At 42.0% G+C, this 23,654-nt stretch overlaps 1 protein-coding gene across 5 annotated transcripts in view; it reads right to left on the bottom strand.

Moving 5' to 3' along the window:
* The window catches only part of LOC102683564 (multiple epidermal growth factor-like domains protein 6), a 139,038-nt gene that overhangs the window by 59,408 nt on the left and 55,976 nt on the right, over positions 1 to 23,654 (bottom strand). For all 5 annotated transcript variants that reach the window (XM_069183814.1, XM_069183815.1, XM_069183816.1 and 2 more), the window contains exon 5: positions 5,763 to 5,885. In XM_069183814.1, coding sequence (XP_069039915.1) covers positions 5,763 to 5,885 — 123 coding nt within the window. The remainder of the gene's footprint in view (positions 1 to 5,762; positions 5,886 to 23,654) is intronic.

Genomic DNA, 23,654 nt, shown 5'->3' with positions numbered 1-23,654 from the left:
AGATGTTGAGATTGCCAGTACTAAATTCAAGTCAAGTGTACCGGGCATTTCTGTAGAACACATTATTGCCTTTGTTTTATAGGCCCTGTTCTTCACAAGCATACAACAGGTTATTGGCTGTGATTTATTGTGCCTATTCATTAAGCTTTAAGACATGAGTTGTATGGTTAAGCTTTCTGTTCGCTTTAAAGCCTGCTGCTAAGAATACAATGAAATCTAAAACTGGCAACATGACGCTGAGGGTGTTTAACAGAGTTCTAAAACATGATTATCGCATTGTGAAAAAATGACTAGGGAATAAATCTACATTTAAGCAGCTCAAGCTAAAGGCTTGAAGTCCTGTCTATTGGCAACGGAGTCTCCTGGATCATTTGTTTCCTTGTGTAAAGTTAATCGTACTCCACTGGTGAACTCAGATTTATTTTACATGCCAAAATACAGTGAAAATCGCATATGCAAAGCCACTGAATGAATATCCATGATTTATCAGCCATTTCTTTTTGAGTAGAAGAGGTCCCTTTTCTAGAATTGTAGTGTCAACGAGAGAGTGTGTGGTAGTCTCTTTCATTCAGTCCATCCTGGGGTAACACCTTCAGTATTTTAAAAGGCTCTCTCACAAGAAAAGAGGTCTTTCCTATTGTTTATTATGTCTCTGCATTCACAAATGAAACAAACTATTGGGGTCGATTGATTAATGAGGGAAATGAAAGAAACCGCCACATGTTTCAAGCAGAAGATGCCAAAAACTAATGTAAACCTTCCTGAAAACCGAAAACCCCTTAATCTCTAATGAGTAGCAGCTTTCTGAACCCCTGCCTCTAAGCTTGGTTAAATACTAATAATAACACAGGCCTGTTATTAACTAAGGCCTGTGGGCAAAAGCCTTTGCTAACTGGCCTTCTCTTCCGGTTATCCAAAGTCAGCCCCACAGGAACACAAAAAAAGCCATATGTTTTACATACAATGAAGTTCACACGAGGATTATTTAAATACCCATACAATTCCACATGACTTTACACATGACTTAAGCAAAGCGAAGTTAATGACTGTAAATGTGTGTGGATTTAATTCTCTGCAAATAAAGAGGAAATACAGTAGGGACATACAGTATGCTCTGAGTACCAATCTACAAATACTGAACTACTCGGATCACTACTCAAATGTTGTTGCAAACGTTTTGTTGATCTTGTTGTCCTAAACAGAAGACTTAACTAAAGACAACAAAACATTTGCAACAGCTTTTGAGTAGTGATTTGATGACTGATAATATTTCAGATCTGAAATACTAAAGGGGAGATCTGTTTGAAATCAGTCAACCGCTAGGGTTTTACATTGAAGAAACTATTTTAAAGTGTCTCTAAATCATGAAAGATTAATGAACAGGCTGGACTAATTTCATATCCACCGCAATCACATTAATTTGTTTTCGTGCAATAGAGGCAAAGCCTTTCTTGAGACGCGCATCTGGAAATTCCCTTGTAGGGACACTAGTCCACCAATTTCTGAAGATGCCTTAATGGATATGAGAAGCAAGATATATTTTTCTAGGTCCGTGCTTACCAAGCTCTTCCAACAAACATACTATTTGTCCCTCAGCCAAAACCCACCATGTTATACAGGAGATCACTGCATCCTGCCATTCACAGAATTCCACAAAGCTGAAACACAATATGATTCATAACAAACAAGAGAGCCGGGCCATAATACAGAAGATCCCCTAATTTATCTTGCACATGGTATTTTAAAAATACAGAGCCTGTTTACTCTAAGGAAATGAGAGGCAAGTTCACCCTTTTAAAATGCAGCTCACCCTGTGCGAGGAATGCAGCACGTGGCAAATGAGCCAGCTTCAAATACAATCCAGAAATTCAGCTGAGAGGCTCAGATCACATCATAAACACAACAAAGCCAAGGGTCACCGATCAGGATATAGACTTCAGAGAATCTGCATCTCGCAGTCACTGCCTTGTGGGCTTGTTTTTTTGCCAATATGTCACTGTGTTACCTTTCCAGGCTTCAGAAATCTCTGATCTCTGAGTCATTAATCTGCTAAAGAAGGCAGCTTAGAGGTTTTACTGTTCAATATGTTGTTTTAGAAAGTCCATCCTTGATAAATTCCACAATTTGAATTGTACACAATTCCACAACCTGGCCTTTGTTCCTTTGGTTAAGTTATTTCTCAATCATCCCCCTGATCGCCTGTTGTGGGGCTTCTGGTGCAGTATGGGTTACCCAAGTGGTTGGATGAAGTGAGTCCCCACATACAGTATATATACACATTAAATGCTTTGGAAACCATTGGGATGGAAATTGTTACAGAAACACAATCAGTTATTATTACTATTATTAATCACTGCTCACATCCCACTTTACAAACCGAATTAGCAGAGCAGCTCCATATGGTGCACAGCAGAAGAGCTATGGTTTTTGTGGCTCGTATCAAAGGATCTTCTTCTGCTGCTACAGGAATTTTAAGTATAGCAATTATGACTTCTTCCTTTACAGCCGAGGCTTTGACTTAGACAACAACCACAGCCCTAATACATGACAGAACGATTTCTTTATCCTTGGGTTACAGACTATGGGTTACTTAAAAACAAACAGCCTTTTAAACACCAAGAAGGCCACACAGGATCATATGCACGCGCAGGTGTCTCTCATGAGCACCCCAACAGCTGACAGATTTAAGAGGCTCCGAGATTTCCAATCAACAGACCTGCAGGTGGTCCATGGCACTCTTAAGAAACAACTCCAAGGTGACATAATCATTAACATTAAAACCTTATGAGACACCCACCGGTCTACAAGAACCTGTGGATAACACTGCAACACCCATGCCTGATGCTTCAGAGAGCAGACTGCACACATGCAAAGCCACCTGTTTGCTATATTCACAGAGGGTTTCCCTAAAGCACTATGAATGTCAAATTGTTCCTTTGAGAGGAAGGAGTGCTGTGTTCCTCATAAAAAATCAATTAAAATAAAAAGTACAAAAATGTCACTGTTCTAGGCCAGAGGAGACCCTGCTTTGTGTTGGAAGAAAGGGAAATCGCTGGCCTGCCTTCTGATAGCCCTCAGCTGAAAATCGATTTTAGTAAATGGTGCTCTCAAATTTACAGTAATATACAAAGGGAACACGATAAGCGAGAAGAGCATGAAGAAAAAAGAAAGAGCCAATGAAAGAGGAAAATAGCTCTCCACTGACCCAGAACAATGGTACTTTAATTAGCAAAATCTAAAGGACAAATGCTGAACACAGCAATATCTTATATCCATTGTGAAAAGTTAACAAGCATTTCTTTAAAAAAAATAGCCTATGGCAGAACTGGCATCTATGCCTTCTAATTACAGAGAATGTGCCGTTACAGTGACGGTACACAGGGAAGCAAGGACTTGACAATGAAAGGGTCTGTGTGGAACAAATGGACCAAGAACATTAGAAAGGACATTAACACTGTAATTGTCAGCCTGGTACCCTTAAGTGGCAATCACTCAGCAAATTACAATGTCCGACGTCCCTCCTCTGTTGGCATACCTGTCTGTTAACAGCACTTAAAGCTGCTGATCTAACACTTAAGTCACTGCTTGGAGAGCACTCAAATTAGGAGTCATTTTGGGATGCACTACCCATTCTCTGTTATTGTGTGCTGCTGATGGTTCTCGTGCCGAGACGGGGAGGGGAGCTGTCTCAGGTGGACAGACTGAGCAGTCCGTGTCACAGATGAGCTCAGTTCAAAGGTCTGGTTTATTTAAGAACTGCTATTTAAGAGATAGCCACCTGCTGTTGGGAATCTTAAGGACCCAACCTCTGACTAAGCTCTTAGGGGTTTAAAATGAAAAGGCCTCACCCTTCCTGATAAGCAGAAAACTATAATGCATCACAGACTCGGAAGAAAATGCTTCTCACGTACAGCTGCTATTAAATGCTTCATGGACCCCATTAAGGCTTTGGTCATTTGAATTACTACATCTACCCAAGGGGACTGGACACACAGCTCTTGCTAAAAATGAATATGTCTGCTGCAGGTGTGGCAAACAACATGAGAAAAGAGATTTATGGACTGCGTACAACTGCTATGAAATTGGCCAATTGTTTAATCCATTCAAGACCTGACAGAGCAACAGGCTACATTTAATTTCACCTATAGAGCATCATTTTTGTTCTGTTTTAAATCCGTTTTGTGCTGAACCTCCCCTTTAACGTAGACTATATAAATATATGTAAGAAACAGTATACAAAATATAAAACTAATAATAATGATCCAAAAACACTAAGGATGAGGGAAGAAAAAACAACCTCTTGTAAAGCATTCCCTTGCCAACTGTTTGATTTTCTATTATATACAGTACTAACAGCTGTGTACTGCAAACACTTTCCCAAGGGCTGTCCAAAGAAAGAGCATTGCTCATATTGAGTTATTCCACTGTTCTGCTTCCAGAGGCTCTTCAGTTATAAACCCTGCATCTGAATTACAAGGAAGAAGCGGATTTTCATCACAAAAAGACAATTTTGTAAACAGTTTTAACATAAAAGTTCATCATGGCTGTGCAAGTTTATATTGATACAGAACTGCTGGGAAGTACTGTAACTCCTGCATACCAGGGAGAGAAACAAGCTGTAGGCTAGTACTTTGGCGCTCAAAGCCCCCAGTATGTGCTCTTGTGCTGAAAGCAGTGAGGAAAGTGAATTAAACTGAATTTCGGAGTGCATCTTGTCTGGGTGCCAGGGTTTCCATTGGGAGACGACTTGGAAAAAACAATCTTTCCAGCTCCTGGTTTGTGTTTTTTAAATTGGTGTTGGCAAAGCAGTGTAAACAGATTGGGGTCTGCACTGAATTTGGGACTGGTGACTTAGGGATCGATCAAGGTCTTGCTTTGATTTGTCTTTGCAAGGAAATGGTGCCGCAGGGTTAGAACTTGGCGACATGGGTTTGGGTCTATTAATGAAAGGCATCTATGATTACCGTTATTCGGGGAAAACGCTTCTCATTTTCGAGAAACAACAGCAACCCACAGTAAGTGAATGCAATCCAACACCCCCAAAAACAGGAGATTCTCATACTGTAATACTTGGATGGAAATAAAGTTTACCATTGCGCATTGTGGCATTCAGCACAGTGGGTATTTTGTTTGTTAACTCTTAACGGTCTCAGCGCTAATCCCCATATTCACAATATAGCCTGGTTTAAGAAGGCTACTCCAATGACCAGATCAGAGCGCTAACTGTAGTCCAAGAGGAGTTTGTTTTCAGCAGCACATAACTGTGATCCTCTTTCCATTTTGAGGCTGACTACAGCAGGTGCTGTTCACACACCGTGTTCCCCTGTGAGGACTCTGACTCAAGAAGCTTCTGGACAAGTTGGGCTCCATTGAATCACATCTTGCTTGGCACAGAACTGATGAAAAAATGAACAGTCCTGCCAAGTTTCGGTGCAAGAATTTGTCCATTTTAATTATTTTCTTGCCCACCCCTACAGACATTCATATGGGAAGATTACTCCATTACAATGGCAGAGTGGAAGCACTTTGAAGGTTGTGTTACCTCACAATGATTTATCAGACAAACTAATAAATACTGAAGCATTGTTATTATAGCCAGCTCTTCTATAGGTAACTTTGCTCTTTTGTCCAGATCCATACCGTGGAATCTGCAGCACTGGGCGCAGTTCGGGTGTATTTGCCAGGTGCTCCAGCGCATGTCTGTTCAATCCGATCAGCTATCCTGATCGGTCCCTGGATAAGCGGCCTGTTGCCTGGCCTACCTTGGCAGGTCTTCCCATCCTCTTTGAGCTCCTGGCCGCTGGGGCACTTGCAGTAGAAGCTGCCGATGGTGTTGCTGCACAGAGCCTCACAGCCGCCATTCGTCTCCTCGCACTCGTTGACATCTGCCGAGACAGAGACACAGCAGAGCGCTCAGTCCCAGTGCCACTCGGACAGAGCCTCCCTGCTAATCCACTGACTGAAGGTCCCAGTCTTAACCAGTGACCCTGGTGACTAATAACACATTTCTTTCCACCTTGATTTGATCTATTTTTTTACTCTCATTCTCTTGGCAGTTTCACAAACAAATTTTGGAAGAGGTCTAGAATGTCTCGGACAGTTAACAAATGCTCAGAACGTAGGTTATTGTAGATCATTACTGTTACAGGAATCAGTATTACGTTATCACAAGTATGACAGCTGATTCCACAGACCCACTCCATTCTCAATTCATTATGCTCCCATCAGGAAGGAGGTTTAGGGCACCAAATTCAAATAAAAACATTTATAAGACATCTTTTGTCCTCTCTGCAATAAAACCACTCACTGTGCAAATGTAGTCTCCCCCCCCCTATTTATTTATCCATTTATTTATGTATCACATAATTATGTTTTGCTTGTGTGTTTTGTACCTTCTACGGAACAAGCCAAAGACGAATTTCTACTGCAGTGGACAATAAAGTATGTACTGTAGCTATCTATAACGTAGGGGAAAGCCAAAGAGCCAAAAATCATCCTACAAAATGCCAAAGGACTATCACTTCCAAACGATCTCCGCCATGAAATTGAATCTCTTATATTAGGTCTTGGAAAATTGGGGAAAAAGCTAGAAACCACAATCACCAACCTCTCTGGCTCTCTGGTATTTCCCAGACTGGCAGCACACAGCCGTAATGAAACATTTTCATCTTTACTTTATTTTAAAAAAATGACTTCCAACTGTCCTAATTACATTACTGTTTAACAGTTGGTTTTACAAAAAAAACAAAATTTTCATGTCAATCAAGCTTGTGTGTCTTGCTCATATGTCAAGCAGCCTTCTTAAAAAGGAGGAGAGGGAGAAGGCTGATTGTCTGGTACTCATCCCTGTATCATGGAATTCTTCACTTGGGTTTGAGAAAATGAGATGGAGAACACATCTGGACCTTATTAGCACTGTGGCTCTCACTTCGTTCCAATTCAGGGGAAATAAAGATGCCTTGGGGTGGTTTTCCTGGCGGAGAGAAATGTGTGAAAATGACAGCAAGTTCAACCAAAAACATAACATGATGAGTAATGCAGGCGAGGAAGAGCACAGCTCTTTGGGCAGGGAGAGGGGGAAAGGAGCTGTGTGGGCTGGAGCCTGGAATGTCAAGTTGGGCAGGCCGGCTGGATGGGGGGTATACCACATCTATCTCAGTTCGGCTGAGCTTGACTTCTTCTATAGCCGCGGCTGTGCGCCATGAAATAACTCCTAATGAGCCAGCATATAGCCACAGCCACACTAAATCACAAATAAATAGCAGGTGAGTAGGTGTGTGTCTTTTGGAAAGGAAAGTCAGGCAGGGACTACTTCCAACATAAATACTGTATGAACACACGGTTTCAGAAGTGGTGATGGTGGAGTGGAAGGCACTTCTCCTCTCTCTGAGCTCAAACATTTAAACCAATGCAGCAGAGTGGTGACCAGGAACACTGTGCTGTTGGAGGAGCCATCATTCAGATGACAACCAAAGTCCTTAAAGATTAACTGATCATTGATGATCCTATGGCATTGTGTGTAAAAACAGGGGTGCTAATTTTGGCTTCTTGGATACATTTTTCTCCAGGTTTAAAGAATCTGGACACCCTTGTATTCCTCCTTCATTCAATTGGTGAGGGCCTTTTTCCACCTGATCTGTTGTGTAGTGGGGCTGCTGGAGGATGGCTGCCACATGTCACCCAGATGGAGGCTTCTCTTCAGTGGTGGACAAAGTGGGTCTCCACCTATACAGTACGTAACATGTTTGGGAACCTTTTTAATTAAAAGAGTTATACAAATATAGCCAGCCCTACCTACTGTATGTTCTTATGGTCTCCTGAAAGGTGGGGAGACAGCAGATTTATTCACAGATAATTGTAATTTATTCAGCCAGTTCACTTTGGCTGAAAAGTCTCTCCATAATTTCTCCAGCTAAAATGAAAGCCTCAAGCTATCTTTGCTCAGAGTATAAATAGCTTTAGCAGAACTTGGCAAAATCAGGTTTTGCATTAATCGTTTTCCAAATGCATAGTAAACCAGCACACAAAAAAAGAAAGGAACATATTTCATGTATTTTGATCACTCTGACCAACTTATCACAAAGTCTTAAGCTACAATGAACCTTTTAAATCCACTGAAGTTTGCAAAGCAAAACTAAACAAAATGTCCGGATCTAATTTTTTTCCCATTTCCTTATGGAAGTCATTTTGTTTTGACAGTCGGAAAGTAGACAAAAGTCAGGAGTCAAGCTCTTTCCTGTGAGAGAGGCTCCTCTGATGTTACCTGTACCCTTCCTTGGTGACAGGCTGTCTCTAAGAGGGACAGATTTATGAGCTGTGAGGTACTTCTGTCCCTCCCTGAGCTTTGTGTGTTTGTTGTCAGGTTTACAAGCCCCGGGCAACTTGAAAGAAATTTTCAGCTTCCTGTAAACACAACATTCGTTATCAGAGGGGCAGGCCAGGATTGGTGGTGTTTTCAAACAAACATTGCACGCCTACCTGAGCTGCTGCTTGCATGCACAGTACCTGTGTTTGTGGACAAAAGGCATAAATGTGATCATGAGGTGCCAAAATCTTATTTATTATTAATTGTTATTTTCTTTTCCTCCAGCACATGAAAGCCAGTTTGAACCCGTCTCATGCTCAGCAGTGCCGTGTCCTCTGTGGTGCTTCTCAACATGCTCAGCAGGGCTTTTGTCTTGTGCGGTTGCTGTTGGTTTTGTGTGGAAATTTGGCACTGACAAGACAATGATTCCCTGTGTGGACTGGAACGGCAGTAAAGGAATACTTTGTAGTGAGCGCTGTGCGCTACTGACTCAGAACAGCATGTGCCACATGTTTCAGCCAAGACAATCCTGAAACACACTTCAACAGTGCCCCGATGGGCTCATCCAACCTTTGTGTGTTTAACAGGGCACATTAAAGAGCGTTGCAAGCAATATCAACGCACATTTGCATGTGTACATTCTCTGTACATTTGCATAAAAGGTGTAGCTTTTTGTGTTCAGATTGTTTCAAGACTGGGAGCATTCCACAGAACCTGTCATCATCATCATCCGCAGAACCTTGCTGGTGTGCCACAGAACTTGGCCATAGACTCAATCCATCAGTAAAAAAATAAAGAAAGAAAGTCACTTCAGTGTGATCACAGCTGCTAAGGACAAAGCCTCTCTGGAACGATCAGAATGGAGGGCATTCTTAAACTTCAGTACAACCTGTAGATACAGATGCAGTCTGTGATAGCAGATTTAGGGGCTCGTGTGCCCCACTCATTCAAATTTATTTTCCAAAGTCTGGAAAACCAATTAGGAACTATCAGAATGCTGAGCACCCATAATGAGGGAGTCCGGCTACAGATCAGGATTCATTTTTCACACTGTTTACGATGCAGGTCCCGATGCATTGCACTTCTCCTAATGACAGCAAGCTCAGCAGGGACCCCTCTCTCAAAACGAAGTACATCTGGAATCGTTTACTTCCACACGAACAGCTAATAAACATCCCAAACATTATCATAAGAAATGCTTGTACCTCCAGTAGTCTGCTTTGGCATATATTAAACTGGAACTGGAAGAACATGACGACTCCTGTTTTCTGAGATTTTCAGATTTCTAAAACAGACCCAAAAAGTGTTTAGACTGTGGACAGCCCAAAGTCATTTAGCGATTTGTTGGCAATTCTTCCTGTATGCTAGTCTTATCCAGTCTAGGGTTTTTTAATCAGTACATTTGTGTTCGTTTACCAGACTAGATTTGTTAGATACTGTATATGAACAATAAGACATGTCACTATTTGGAGCACATATTGTTTTGCTCTGAGAAAGGAAGTACAGGCTTATTGTTTCATTGATTAATATTTGCATTTGTGCCTCTTGTCCTCAACATAAATTAAGAAATACATGTGCAGCTACATTATCTGCTTGTTAGACATTTTTACTGTATACAGAATTATTAAGCAATGTAGGGTCATAAATTAAAAACAGAAAGGAATCCGTAACAAATATGGTACTCTTCTTTTTGGGTTGGCTTCCAGTTTTCAAATGTGGAATCTGTAAGGATGGACAAAAACAAAGCCCTCTTTCCAATAGAAGTAAGGCAGCGGTCAGGCCAGGTTGCTATCTGCTGAAGCGATGCTCACTCTCCTCCTGCTCCTTGTATGAGAGAGATATGATGTGAATGTGTCATGTCAGTATCTAGTGGGTCATTGGTTATTGATTGGACAGACTTCACATTTCTTTCATGGGAATCCACCTCCCACACCTCAACCCCCCTTGATGGAGGTCAAGGTCAGAACTGCACTAAACTGCAGAGACCCTTATCACGTCTTCAAACCTGGTGACTGACTCTCCTGGGCAGTCTGTGAAAATAATTTCTGCTGACCGAGGCGTTAAACTGGGGTCAGGGGTCATTTATGGGGCAGCCTCCCAAAACTTTTCTTTGAAGAGACGCTTCATTGTTTAAACTCTTTAAATTCCACAACTAAAGAGCACATACAAATGTCTAGTTTCTGTAGCTGGATACATAGTTTATGGATATATAATTTATCTAGAATCAATCTCAAGGATCACAGATCTTCATAACAAAAACTTGTATATATCAAGTGCCTTTCCACAGTCAAGGACACTGTACATAGTGATGAAGAAGAAAAAGAAAAAAATATATATTAAAAAGTAGAGAGAAAAAATGAAACAAAAACATACAGTATAAACTGTAAGTTGATCAGACATGGGCCATAGTAAAAATTGAGTTTTCTGTTTAGATAAAAAAAAAAAAGAATTTGTCTCTTGAAGCAACAAAGGAAGGGCATTTCATAGCAATGGAACAACGACAGAAAAAGCAAGGTCACCAGAAGTCTGTGATTAAGTTCTGGGTACTGTGAGCAAATGAGCAGCCTCAACTGAACAAAGCCTGCTAGAGGAAGTGTTAACATGGAGGAGCTCAGAGAGATACTGTTTGATGAAGCCAGATTATTTAGAGCCTTGAAAGTCCGTAAGAAGCTCTTATATTGAATATGTGACCTTACAGGCAACCAATGTAGCGATTAAAGTGTATCCTATAGGTGTGATATGCTACCAGGGTCTGATGTGAGTAAGAAATCTAGCTGGAAAAAAAAAGGAGCCATGCTAAAGATCATTACCCTGGAAAAGCTTGCAAGCTTTTTCTGCATAAGGAGGAAAGGCAGATCACATGCATATGGAAGGCATGCAAGAATTCATAGAACGGCCCAGTGTTATATTGTAAATTTGAAATACGTTTATTATAAAAGGTCTTTTGAGGAGCTGAGCATGGAAGCACCTTGGTTCTTTTATCCCTCAGCTCTACATCACAGTCTCCTGCCTTCATGTGTTAGGAACAAGGATCCAGCTGGCATGAATATATTTCAATATTAACAGTTTGCAAACTCCCCCCATACTCTTCAGGGGCTATTTAGTCAGCGAAATAAAGACCTGAAGCTGCAGGCAATGGAGGAATTATGTCTACCTGAATTCTACAATATTCCCTAAGATCATCAACCTTAGTGAATACATACTGCCCTTAAGAGATGTCAAATCTACAGGAATAAATCTTCTACCTTCAGAGATTTGAGCTCTGATAATCAGACAGATTTAAAAGGTTGGCGTTTTTTTTACTACTGGATAATCAAATGCTTTGAGTTTCTTTTAACAGAATAAGACAGTGGCTGAATACAGTAGCATTGTTTTCTTGCGTTATAAAATTTATTTGTGGTGCCGTCTCCTGCTGCCTTACTGTGCCAGGGGATATCATACTGTATCACAATGGGCTTCTCCGATTGCCCTGGTAAAAACATGGAAAGAAAGTAATTTAAATAGCACACTGAGGCCGAAAGCGCGACAAGCCACATACTACTGTCGGCACCGTGCTGCCTCTGCAGCTGCAGTTAGAAAGCAGAGCTGGTGTCAAGTAGGGCAGGGAGTGCTGGCTGGTAAAGGAATCAGCCACGGTCAGAAGACATGTCAGAGACCCCTATGATGCAGGGCCACAGCCTGGTCCTCTGACAATAAAGGAGCTAGCTGACCACCACATGTGCCTGCAATCCAAACACAATAAAGAAAAATGACTGCTGCCCCCATGTCCACATTGCAATTTACAATGCCTTACAGTTCGCCTGGAAACGCTGTTGGAGGGGGACAACCTCAGTTTGTTGCTCACTCTCTGAGGATCAGCGTGTGCCTGTACTCAAGGGATCTAACCAGGATTCCGGTTTACGCTCTCCCCAAAATATACACGTGTTTCATGTGCTGAGGAGCACAGGATAATGTCATTCACCCAAGTCTATAATCCAGTTACAGCACGTGCAGGGAAAAGACATTCACTAGCCCACTGATCTTGGTCAAACAGCAGTTTGTGCACAATTGCCACTAGGGGTCATTGCTGGAATGCGGTCAAATGAGAACCATGCTTAGGTAATGAGTAAAACATGCTGGAAAATAAACAAGAACTCAACAAGAAATATTACACATTTCTCCAAGTACATAAATGTTTAAAAATAAATGAGAAAAACAAGAGGAGACCGTTCAGGGGAAAGAATAAATTAAGGATTTGTTTTTCTTCCGCTGTTGTTTAGATTGAATAAATCTTTTGATTTGGTGCCAGAATCTCCTCACGCCTTCCAAGGAGAAGAAAAATTACAAACATTATACACTAGAAGTAACCTTGAACTGAATCACTCCTCTGCACAAATTTGTTATTGCCTTTCAGCTGCAAATCAAAACTGTCAAACTCAATCATGTTGTGACATTTGGTGGGTCACCAAGCTGTCACCTGTTTCTTGAAGACCTGTTCTGTTTGTATGTCCAGAGATCTCAATATGCTTTCCTTTCCAGTTTTGGAAAATGCAGATTTTGAAAAGCAAATCAAGGATAAGATGGCAACATTATATGACAAAAGAGGGAAGTTGGAGCTGTTTTGAGATTATCTACCACTTGTTTCAACAAATTGCAAGTAGAGATCCTAAATCACACCTGAACAGATACTAAGATACAGAGACTTGCATGTCTTGGGTATAATTCCCAATCCTTTTCCTATTCCGAAACCTGGTATGGAGATCAAAGACAAGGCACCCTTCCAGTAACAATTCCCTTCTTCCAGTCTTCCAGTATCCTGGAAGTAGGGAGTTAGGAATATCAAAGCAAATTCCAGAACAACATTTGCTTTCTACAGACTTTTGTTTAGTCTTGGCAGAAGACTGTGTATGGGACATAGATAAGATTGATTCAGATTTCAGCAACTGTGAATCCCTGCTTTCTGGGGAGGATTGCAAAACCACAATGCAATGAAAAATTGTGAGCTGCAGATCAGCCAAAGGAAAGGCCAGTGCGTGCCGTGACGTACAGTATCTACAGTATAATGACAGGCTGACTGGGTGAAGAGCTTTGGGCTACCTTAACAAGAGGGTCAGTAAGACAGCAATCACAGTTGAGATAGAATCTGAACACAATAGTTCCTATTGGAAATGCTTATACAAAAAGAATAGGGGAGGGTGAGTACTACTTGCAGGTTAAAAAATTAGCTAGTCTCCAGATTAATAATCCTCACATGGTTAACAAAACTTTACAGATTTTAAGAGCTCTGGACATCATACAAATACAGTGTCATCTTCACTCCTGATTGTGGGCCAAGCTTTCTGCCTAAATGTCAGGGCTCATCCCATCTCCCCGATGCCTGCTTCCCATTCTTCCTGTGTCTTGGCAGGGTCATTTACCTTAGGAAAGCCTGGACTGTGAGAGGAGCAAGATAATAAATGACACGGCTCAGTAGATAGACTGCAGGTGCATCATTGCGAGTTCACCCACTTAGCACTGAGCCTCACTTAACCAGAAACTGATTTTATTGAACTCTAAGCCTGAATATGACTGCAGTATAGTTTCAGAATACAGTACATTCTTCAGCATGCAAGCTGCCAGCTGCCACTATGCCATTTAACTCCATCACTGGAGCAACCTAATTGCACGAACAGCCTCCAGAATCACTTCAGCTGAAAGAACCACAGTTCTACAGCCTACAGGAGAACTACAGGCAGTCAAGCTCTGCAGATCAGGCAAACACAGCGTGGGGGAACTCTTAACCTTTCATAGAGTGTTAATCAAGCACTGAATGTTATGATTAACATCTCTTTGAAGGGGCTACAGAAAGCTTCACGTCCATGAAAGCATCATTAGCAATTTTAGAGCCCAGTGTCCCTTAAGCAAAATGAAGCACCCTTGTGAAAAAGAAACCAAAGCAAGAACTTGAGCTGAGGTCCCAGGGGCTTGGTGTGTACAGAGGAATACATCAGTCTACGGAAGGACATTTATAACGCCATTAGCATGCCACAGAAATGTCATGTGGTTCCTCACCTGGGTGTTGCTGGTGCCATTGAGCTCCTGGGGGTGAACGTGGCAGCCCCAGTGACCCCTGAAACCAAGAATGGGTCGCCTGGCGGCTGTCTCACAGGCTCCACCCACGCTTGACTTCGGGAGTCTGGCTGAGAGGGTCCCAGAGTCCTGAATGCTTTACACTGCTGAGCAGGCTCCACGCGCAATTTACCGCTCGCTACTGTCCCATGAACAACACCAGCGAACCGCCAACAGCAGCGGCAAAGGGATAACAATCTGCTGGGCCATGAATGCGTGACAGCTGACACGCTCTAGTTAGTCTGAGTGATGGGCTATAGAGTTTCCTGACAGGCCCAGCAAACCTACACAGCTCGAAGGCAGGGGCCAAGGATTACATGGACTTGGGATTCAAACTGGGGGGAGAGGGATCTTGGTTCAAAGTCATCTTTAAACTAAACTTAGAATACTGAAGTACTCTAAGAAAGCTATATAACCACCCCTAACTTTCTTCAATTACATTTTCATTTTAGAGCTGCCAAATCCCGTACAGTAGGACCTGAAAGGTATTTTGTCAGGTACTGTGGATCTCGGGGTGAAATGGGTTCTAGGGAACCCTCAGAGTGCACCTGTAGGACTGCGTGTGACCCCTAGTGTTATGCACTTGATTCAAATTCAAGGGACCTCTTTAAAGTGGTTAATGGCTTAAAAAGATGCAGTTTCACGAAGGAGACAGATGCCTGACTGATTCTTGTCCTGCTAGCGTTGCTCTCCATCTTCATCACTTCACGTTTGCCCACATGCAGCCGTCTGTAATGATGTCCAGCAGCCTTGCTGAACTGCGTGTAAGGGAGACGCAAGCATCTGAAATATCCGCAGGGAGCAATCAGGGCTTCTGATTCAGAAATTAGTGTAGCTCGCACTGTGCCAGTGAGAGCTATTCGTTATGGATTAAGAAGAAGAGCCGCGGTTAGGGAATTGGAGTGTTCCTAAGCAGACAGCCTTCTTCCAACCTAAACAAGCTAACTGTCATGAAGCCACTTTTCTTTTTAAACTATCCGATTAAGCAAAAAAGAAAAAGTCCGAGGGAAAAAGCTGTCAGGGATCATTTATTTGAAATTTGAAACACTGGGTTGATTCATAAGAATGTTCGCTTGTGGGCGACTCTGGCATGAGAAAACCTTTCTCTCTTTGTAAGGCTGCTTTAGGGGTGGTAGGTTTTTAAGCCCAAAGACCAGGAAAGAGTTTGGAAGAGTTTTCTGAACACTTTCCCAAAAACCGAAAAGTTCTTTTAACAAGTCCTTTTGAGCCCTGCTTGAACCCACGATCTCTTGATCAAGATGTGATACAGCACGGCAATGAGGCAAAGTACAATTCTTTGGTGTTTTGTGAATATCAAAATCTATGGAAACCCAGGACCCCACAAGTAGCTCAACCAGTAGCCAGTGAGAACTGGCCAAGCTGCACAATCATGGATATGAGCTTCTGGTACAGGGCTGTGGTGCCTGTGATGAATTAAAACAAGTGTGGCTACACACTCTTCCTACAGATCCTCATTCTCTCCTGTGTGTAGTTGCACAAAACACACAACTGACTCTTCCAAATTCTCATGTCTTCATTTTACTGTGAGGGCCAGATCTATACATGTAGGTGTGTTCTTACACAGCTTCACTGCCAAACTTGAATAGATCGTGCTGCTTAGCTACTGTTTTCATTCTTTTAAGCCTAAAGCTTTAGAAAGCAGAGCATCTTCTTTCCACTTTTTCTATTACACTTCTCTTTCCCAGTCCAACATTATTGAGTACTGTAAAAGAGCAAAAAATGTATTTAGTGAAAAGAGCTATTTCTTGGCAAGGCAAGTGTTTTTCTTGTATCGTGTTATTAGTATTCTATTTTCTTAATTCTGTGGCAAAGAAAGCTTATTTGCTTGTGTTACTTGGCTCAGTGTTTAAGTGCGGTGATATTCTGCCCCAGGTGCGAATCTCCTGTTGTATTTAGTGGCTCACATTCTAAGTGTTGTCGTGTGTATGGGCCCAGAAACGCTGCCAGGATCACAGGCTCCATGATTCTGGCTTTGGTAGACTAGCAGCCAAGAAAAACTTATGAGCTGCTGATGTCTTGATGGTCCTGTATCTCTCGGGCCTGTTGATTTGGATTTCTCTGTAAACCATGGACGTTTTTACCCAGCTGGCCACCCTGCTTTTTGCATCTCGGTTGGAACTCTTGCAGAGAGCCCAGAGTCGAGGAGAAGGTAGATGTGGGCAGCCAAGCATAGGGAAAAAGGACTAATTACAATTCTTCCGACATTACCATACTGCCAGCTCAGAACGATTCCAGAATCAAATTGCTTTCTGCCAACCAGTATACAGATAAAGCTACAAGGTCTTTTGCTTTAACCAATCTGCGGTGCCTAGCAACACTACAGATCGACACAGAGGGTGGAACTCGAAAACAAACCAATTCTTGACTCTCTCAGAATTTCGTCATTTCTACACACACAGTATGACTTTTTTCAGTTTGAGAGAGCTGTTCTCGGTGTTTGAGGGGTGAATGGTTTGAATTGTATTTTCTGCCAAGCCATCTTAGGAAACTTCCGATTGTGTCTCTGCACACAGAAGCAGGCTTGAGAGAGCAGGGCAGTGGAGCTTTGAACAGATCAGAGGAGACAACTTTGACAATCTCATTGCAGCACACCCTCCAAAGCTAGCCACCAGCAAGCTACTGTACATTGGGCAGGTTACAGAGCCTGTGCAGCTTTAAAAGGGTGTTGTCTATTCAGCCACTATTAATGAGCTTCTGTATGTAGAACATACTGTATGCTTTTTTTCTATTCAAGTTTGTTACCTCTGTGGTTCAAGATCAAAGGAACCCACAGTGGTAAGCTACACAAAGATAATGAACATCATGTTACACATATGCAATGCTGTGAAATGTTTTGTTTTTGTTTTTTGGGGATGTGTGCACTATATTTAAATGTACAGACGTGCCGTGTGTCCACAAAAAAACTTCCTCAGGAGACAATAAATCTTATCTTATTACTGTGGTGGAATTATAGCATCTTTCAGTGAGCTCTTTCATGACACACCTAATCCTGATGCACTGTGGGCACTTATGTGAGAAACTCAGACCTGGAAGAAGTCAAGACTTCTAGAACTTCCCTGGGTGATGATTTCCATCAGTATACAGTATGTAGGCCTTGCAGAAAAGAATCCTTTATATCAATACTAAACTCTAGAGGGAGCCATACTCCAGTGCTAGAATGCAGCAGGAGAAAGCAATATGAACAATTCAGGGATCTGCAATTACTGCAAGGCTTTTATAACACTCTTACACAGCCATGCTGTCTTTGCAACCATATTTATCAAGACTTCCACATACAGATTTAATCACATGCAACTTTCCCCTAAATGTCTGCATTACATACTGTACACCACAGCTAATTACTGCTGACCTCAAGACTTACTGGCACCCCATGCACAGCCACTGGCAATGATGCTGCATCCTGTCCTCTGTCTGCCTTTTCTCAGATGTGCTGAAGGAAGAGTTATGTTAAGGAGCTGAAGGGGAGGACAAGGGAGCTGCTGGCCTTGGCATTCAGTAAGGAGGAATTCTGCAGGACGCTATCAGCAAGCGGCTCTGGAATGGACTCAGGAATGCGCGCTGGGATCTGGTGCCGTGATGGAGATAAAAGAGCACATCCTGTCCCCTGACACTCCGGAATGGGGAACGCAGACGGGACTTTTGGATTGGGCAGTGCTTAACTGTTTCTGCGTTACCAGCAGCGGTCTGAATGCTAGGGAAAAGATCTACAAGGAAACAGTTGTGTCCCGTTTAAAACAAAAGGGCTGATCTTTGTTTCCTTCCAATTCACAGTGAACACAGATCCAACGCACAGTTTGATACCAGTGGGAATCTGGACACTTTGAAGCCATACAAGACAGAAACCTGCATTGATCACTGTACATTACAGAACAGAACACATACAGTACATGTTACAGAACAGTTATCAATGAATTCTTGTCAATGTTAACAGGATGGAAATATTCACACTAAGAGTCCTGACCCTGTGCTATGTTTCATATACAGTACTTTCTTCCGAGCTAGTATGCGTCTCAAGGTTCCTCAGAGGCTAGACCTTTGATCTCCTCAAAGAGGAGGTAAGTGGTTCTGGTTTTCTCTGCACAACTAATTTACACACATCACAGCCCAGCAAGGCTGAAGTCACAAGAGTTGTTTTTCTTCTGAGTTATGTCCTGGACTCTTGGGTGCCACACAGCCGTCAAGGCTGACATTAATGTCTCCCTTTTTCATGCCTTATTGTTTTTTACTAGAGACTGGCTCAGTGGTAATGTCCCCTGCTACCAAAGGTTTCATATTTTCATGGCCTATTTATTCTTATTGATCCCAGAGCAGCTGTTAGAGCTGCTACAGGGATGCAATGGAGGCCCACATGATGGGTTAGTTTCCACCCTAACTTCAGTTTAACTGCAGTAACATGGTCACTAGGCTCCTACAGCCCTGCTGATGGGTGACACCAAGAAGACAGAGCACGAGGGCAGTGCTGGCTCAGCACAGGTAGCAGGCCTGCAGGGATTCTACAGGAGCAGAGAAAAACACCTTGAAAACAGCACCGAACAGCCTTGCTGCCTAAATGCTTTACTATGTATTCCGTGCCATGTATCTGTGTTTCCTTATTTGAAGTTTTATACATATTTTAGACAACCTTAAATTAAATGAATTCAGTTCAATTCAAAATACTTTATTCATCCCCAGGGGGCAACTTAAGAGTAAAATGAGTAGGGGACAAATAGGAACAAGTCAAAACAAACCTTTATTTTGGCCCTGCAGTCCAATGCATTCATACAGATTTTCTGTTTTTTAATAATCCCACTGCTGCCAAAGAAAAGCCTGAAGTCATTTCCTATATACTGGGTGTTACTGCTTATATATTTGCTTTAGGCTGATAACTAACTGTGTCTGGGTAAGACATTCTGTGGCTGTACTTGAAAAGGCATGACAAGCTATTTGACTGTTACGAAAGAAATGCATTAAAACTGCAAATCAAAACACAAAATAACTGACTGTTTAATGTGCTCCATTCTCGGACAGAAGGTGCTGCTTCAACACGAGCTCATTAGGCCCTCCCTGGATTGAAGGACTCATAAGGCCCACACGCATTTTAAGGATCATGTTCCCTGGAGAACTCTATACCATTCCCTCTTTAAGCTATCCTTGAAAATGAGTCCTCATTTACAATGCTGTAAATGAGGACTCATGAGCACATTATACAATTTTAACTAGAACATCCCTGGATTTAAATAACTGAAAGATCCCTCTCCAAGTACTATTATCTGGCATTGAGTAGTTCACAGATTGGAAAATACAGTGCAAAACACATATTTGGTTTGGAACTACTTCAATGCTTTTTTGAATTAACCGCATGTAGATTGGTAACATTTATGGTACAAGGTGGTCTACATTCTTGCTATTAGTCTATAAGATATCTAGGACCTATTTTTGCCTAAATTAACTGCTGACAGTTGGTGTTTGCAGGATATATACTGTATATTAAGCAGTTTTCATACCACAAGCCATCTTTAGTTTTTTGACATTTACTTTATGTGGCCTACCCCAAAGCAAAACAAGGCAGTTCTTAATCAACTTGAACAATGTTACTTTCACAGTTAGAAAACGGCATTTGAGCAATGGAAAGAATGTATTTAGAAAAAAGCACAGTGTGACTGCTTTTGATAAGCACTAATGGGATCACTTCTCCATGGGTTACATTAATTCCGCATGCATTTTGCGACGGAGCTGCGTGTTAAAAGAAACATAGCCAACAAATGTCCAATACCATTACAGGGTCATGCAGGCCAGTGTTTTTAAGTAGCAATTAAGCCTTTGAAAACATTAGGACCTCCTCTGTCATTTTCTGTTTCTAATCCCCAAACAAGCTGAGCTATGTGTCCTTGGAGAAAGAAGCTCCTCATTCTTTCCTCCTCGTAATTAAATCAATCACTGGCTACTGTGTTAGCCTTGGCACAGAGTTCTGATGTCTCAAAAAGGTTCCACAGGAAAATAAAAAGGGAGAGGAAAAGTCGAGACAGAACCATTAAGAGATCGATACGTTGTTTGTATGGATGGAACTCTCCTTGACGAGAGGATGGGCTTGAGAGGGCAGACGAGGAGGAGGGAGAAGAATGAAAAAGTGAAGAACCTCCAAAAGAAAAGATAAAATACAATGGTGCCAAGCATAATCGAAACCAGCCTGATGCCATGTAGTGAGCTTTCTGCACAGACCTGCTCAGAGATACCTGAATCCCCTTCTCCTCCCTGGAACATCACTGGGTTCCTGGTGTGTGAGAAGCTATGAGTTCAGGACAGAGACAGTTGCTACCAGATTGTGTGCACTCAATTTCCCAGTCCACTGACAATACAATAAGTGCAATGGTACTGGTGTGATGATTTGCACAGAACAATAAATCATACAGTGTTAGTTTCCTGTAGGCTTCATTTCTATCCTCACTAATTACTAATGCATTTGGCTGACATTTTTCCAAAGCGACTGACATTTTGCACACAGTGACATAGCTGGATGTTTTACTAGAGGATTGTAGGTGAAGTACCGTTCTCAGAGCTAAAACAATTTCTCACCTGGGATTCAAACTCACAAGTTTACAGTCCAAAAACCTAACCACTGCTCCACAGTGCTGCTTTACAGAACTACATCCCAAGTAATCCACTGTGGCAGAGGCTTGATGATCTTAAGCTTTTTTAATTAAGTTTGATTCTCCTGGGTTTTGGGAGTGAACGTCTGATGTTCTGGATCAACCTGTATGGATGCCAGATAAAGACAGATTTAAGCAGGTTTGGCAGCTGTATAAAAGATGTGTCCAGTCCTTAAGAGTAGACCCGGGTTACTTAAGTTCTGTGAACCAGCATCTTAATCTTATCTTACATGAGCTGCAGATGAAGAATGGTCTGCTGTAGATGCTGTTACATCCCTGATCCCTATAACATGTGAATATGAAAAACTACTGCACAGTAGCCCACTCTTTAAAACAGTAGGACAGACGTATTATACAGGCCACTGGCCCAGTTCAGGAGACCAGAGATTAGAGCTATTACACCCAGGGGGACATTTTTGACATGATTTATCCCTCAAGTATTTTTAACATCATCCAACAAAGTCTCTCCTAGTTGTCTAAATGATTTACTGCAGCTGTGCTAGAGCAGGCAATAAACACGGACAGCCACTGGACTGCCAGGACCCCGCAGGCCCTGGGGTCCTAAAGGGAGACATGTACTTCAGCAAAGCCAAAAATCTGTCACTGCCAGAGCAGGCTCATCGATTTAATCTTTTACGAGAAAATCCCCCAACAGTAAAGTGCATGACATCACTGGGACTATTAAAAAGGAATTCATAAATTGGGTGGAAAACACCTCCTTCTTGGAATAAATTGTTTGTAATTCATAAAACACGCACTGTTGTTTTCACACAGGTTAATAGGCAAATACTTAAAAATGTATAGTATTTAAAGGACTCACATACTCCCAAACATTATCATCAATTTATTTATCTGTTCAATCAAAAAGCAAGCATTTGCTTCTGCATGGCAGCATTGCTGGTGACATGACCCTCATGACTTTCATAAAGGGATCTGAAAAAGGCGGTGGTAACTGCAGTTCAGGGCATTGATGCCAAAAATGTTATTGGACTTGCGTTTCGGGGAAGTGACATGCCAAGGCCTGACCTCTCCTCAGTTCAGTTCATGGCTGTGAATCCTGTTAAGTGTGAGAATCCTTGTGATTTTCCACCTCCCAGTGCTGCCAAAGACTGGCACACCTCTGAACAGTGGCCCTTTATGCCACTTGAGGAAGGAAACCTTGTTGCTCCATCATCCCCCACTTCCCTGCATGACAGACAGCTGATCAGTGCATGAGCTCACAAGCAACCAGGTGTCCAGGTCCAGTCAGCTTGATCCCTGACCCCCTAGTGTCCTGAGGCTGCGTGTCAACTTCTAGCACTGACACCACACCAGGCCCGTCAGTGACACCCGTCCCACAGATACAGCAGTGATATAGGATATAGGAAGAACAATCCCATTTCCTATAGGAGTGACTGTCCAAACTGTAGTGCCCTCTGGAACAGCACAGTGACATGACCATGGGCATGAAACGTTTCCTCAAAAAGCCAAACCCAGCTACACAAAAGAAACAAGCTGCGACAGTTTATTTTCCCTTTAAAATTTAGGAATTTGTATTTATTGAGGACAGCTGTACATCTTTAATGTGTTGTTTTTTTACCAGTGCTTCTGTGATAGTAAAATTCGTTGCTCTGCATTCCTGTTTACAGCCAAAATTTGACTCTGGAAGATTTTCATGAAATACAAACCCAGTGTCTAGATGACATGACATTCAGTAACACACCTTTCAGGTTCTAAGATTTTCCTATATACTTCCCTCTCAGTCCTGTAGTCCTGTATCTCTGATTTATCTAAATATTCAGAGACCCAGCCCAGGAGTGACAGAGCAGATCATGACCACATCACTGTCTTTCATAGACACCCAATAGGAGACCTTCAAATAAAGATGTGAAATTACACTTGAAATTAAACCAAAGCAGTATATTACTCAACCACTGAACAAAACATTAGAAACATGCTGCATCTTTGAAAGCACCAAGAGCTGTGGTTGGAATTCCTCAAGGTTTTTAAATATCTGACTCATGTCTTTTGATTGACAACACATCTTTCTTTATATGCCATATCCTGTTTCTAATGTGTTTTTGTGTCTATGAAGTTGTTTGGGCTGGTAAAGATTACTGAGTCACAATTCCTTTTGTTTATCCATGAAATGACTGGTTTGTTAAGAGAAGAATCCAAACAGAATCAATAACCAAAGCCTTGCATGTGGCTCCTAGATCAGTCTTGTTATCACTTTTGTTTGACCCAGGATGACAGCCTTCCCAGCTCAATGTTGCTTCAGAAGCAACAATTTACTAGTTTCCTGGGGGTTATGTGAAACAGTACAAGAAAATTGTCCCCAGCCCCCATCATCATTCGGGTGAACTGGAAATAAATCTGTCCAGCTGGGAGATGAAGACAGAGAGATAGAGAGGCAATGACACCAGACAAAGACACCAGAAGCCCCAGTTTATTTTAACATAATTCTCTTTTACCTATGTCCCACTTCAAACCCATGGATTATTCCCATTAAGCTTTACCAGGAAGCATTGCAAATCTGAACACACTGTGTGTGATCACAAGGTGGAACAGTCACCTGATAGCATCACATCCTGCTAACCACAGATGGCAGAAATAAAATGAAAGAAAGGGCTACT

Source organism: Lepisosteus oculatus, chromosome 25 (genome assembly GCF_040954835.1).
Source record: "Lepisosteus oculatus isolate fLepOcu1 chromosome 25, fLepOcu1.hap2, whole genome shotgun sequence".
NCBI lineage: Eukaryota > Metazoa > Chordata > Actinopteri > Semionotiformes > Lepisosteidae > Lepisosteus > Lepisosteus oculatus.
Note: the sequence above shows the minus strand (reverse complement) of the source record. Positions and strands in the feature narration are given on the sequence as shown.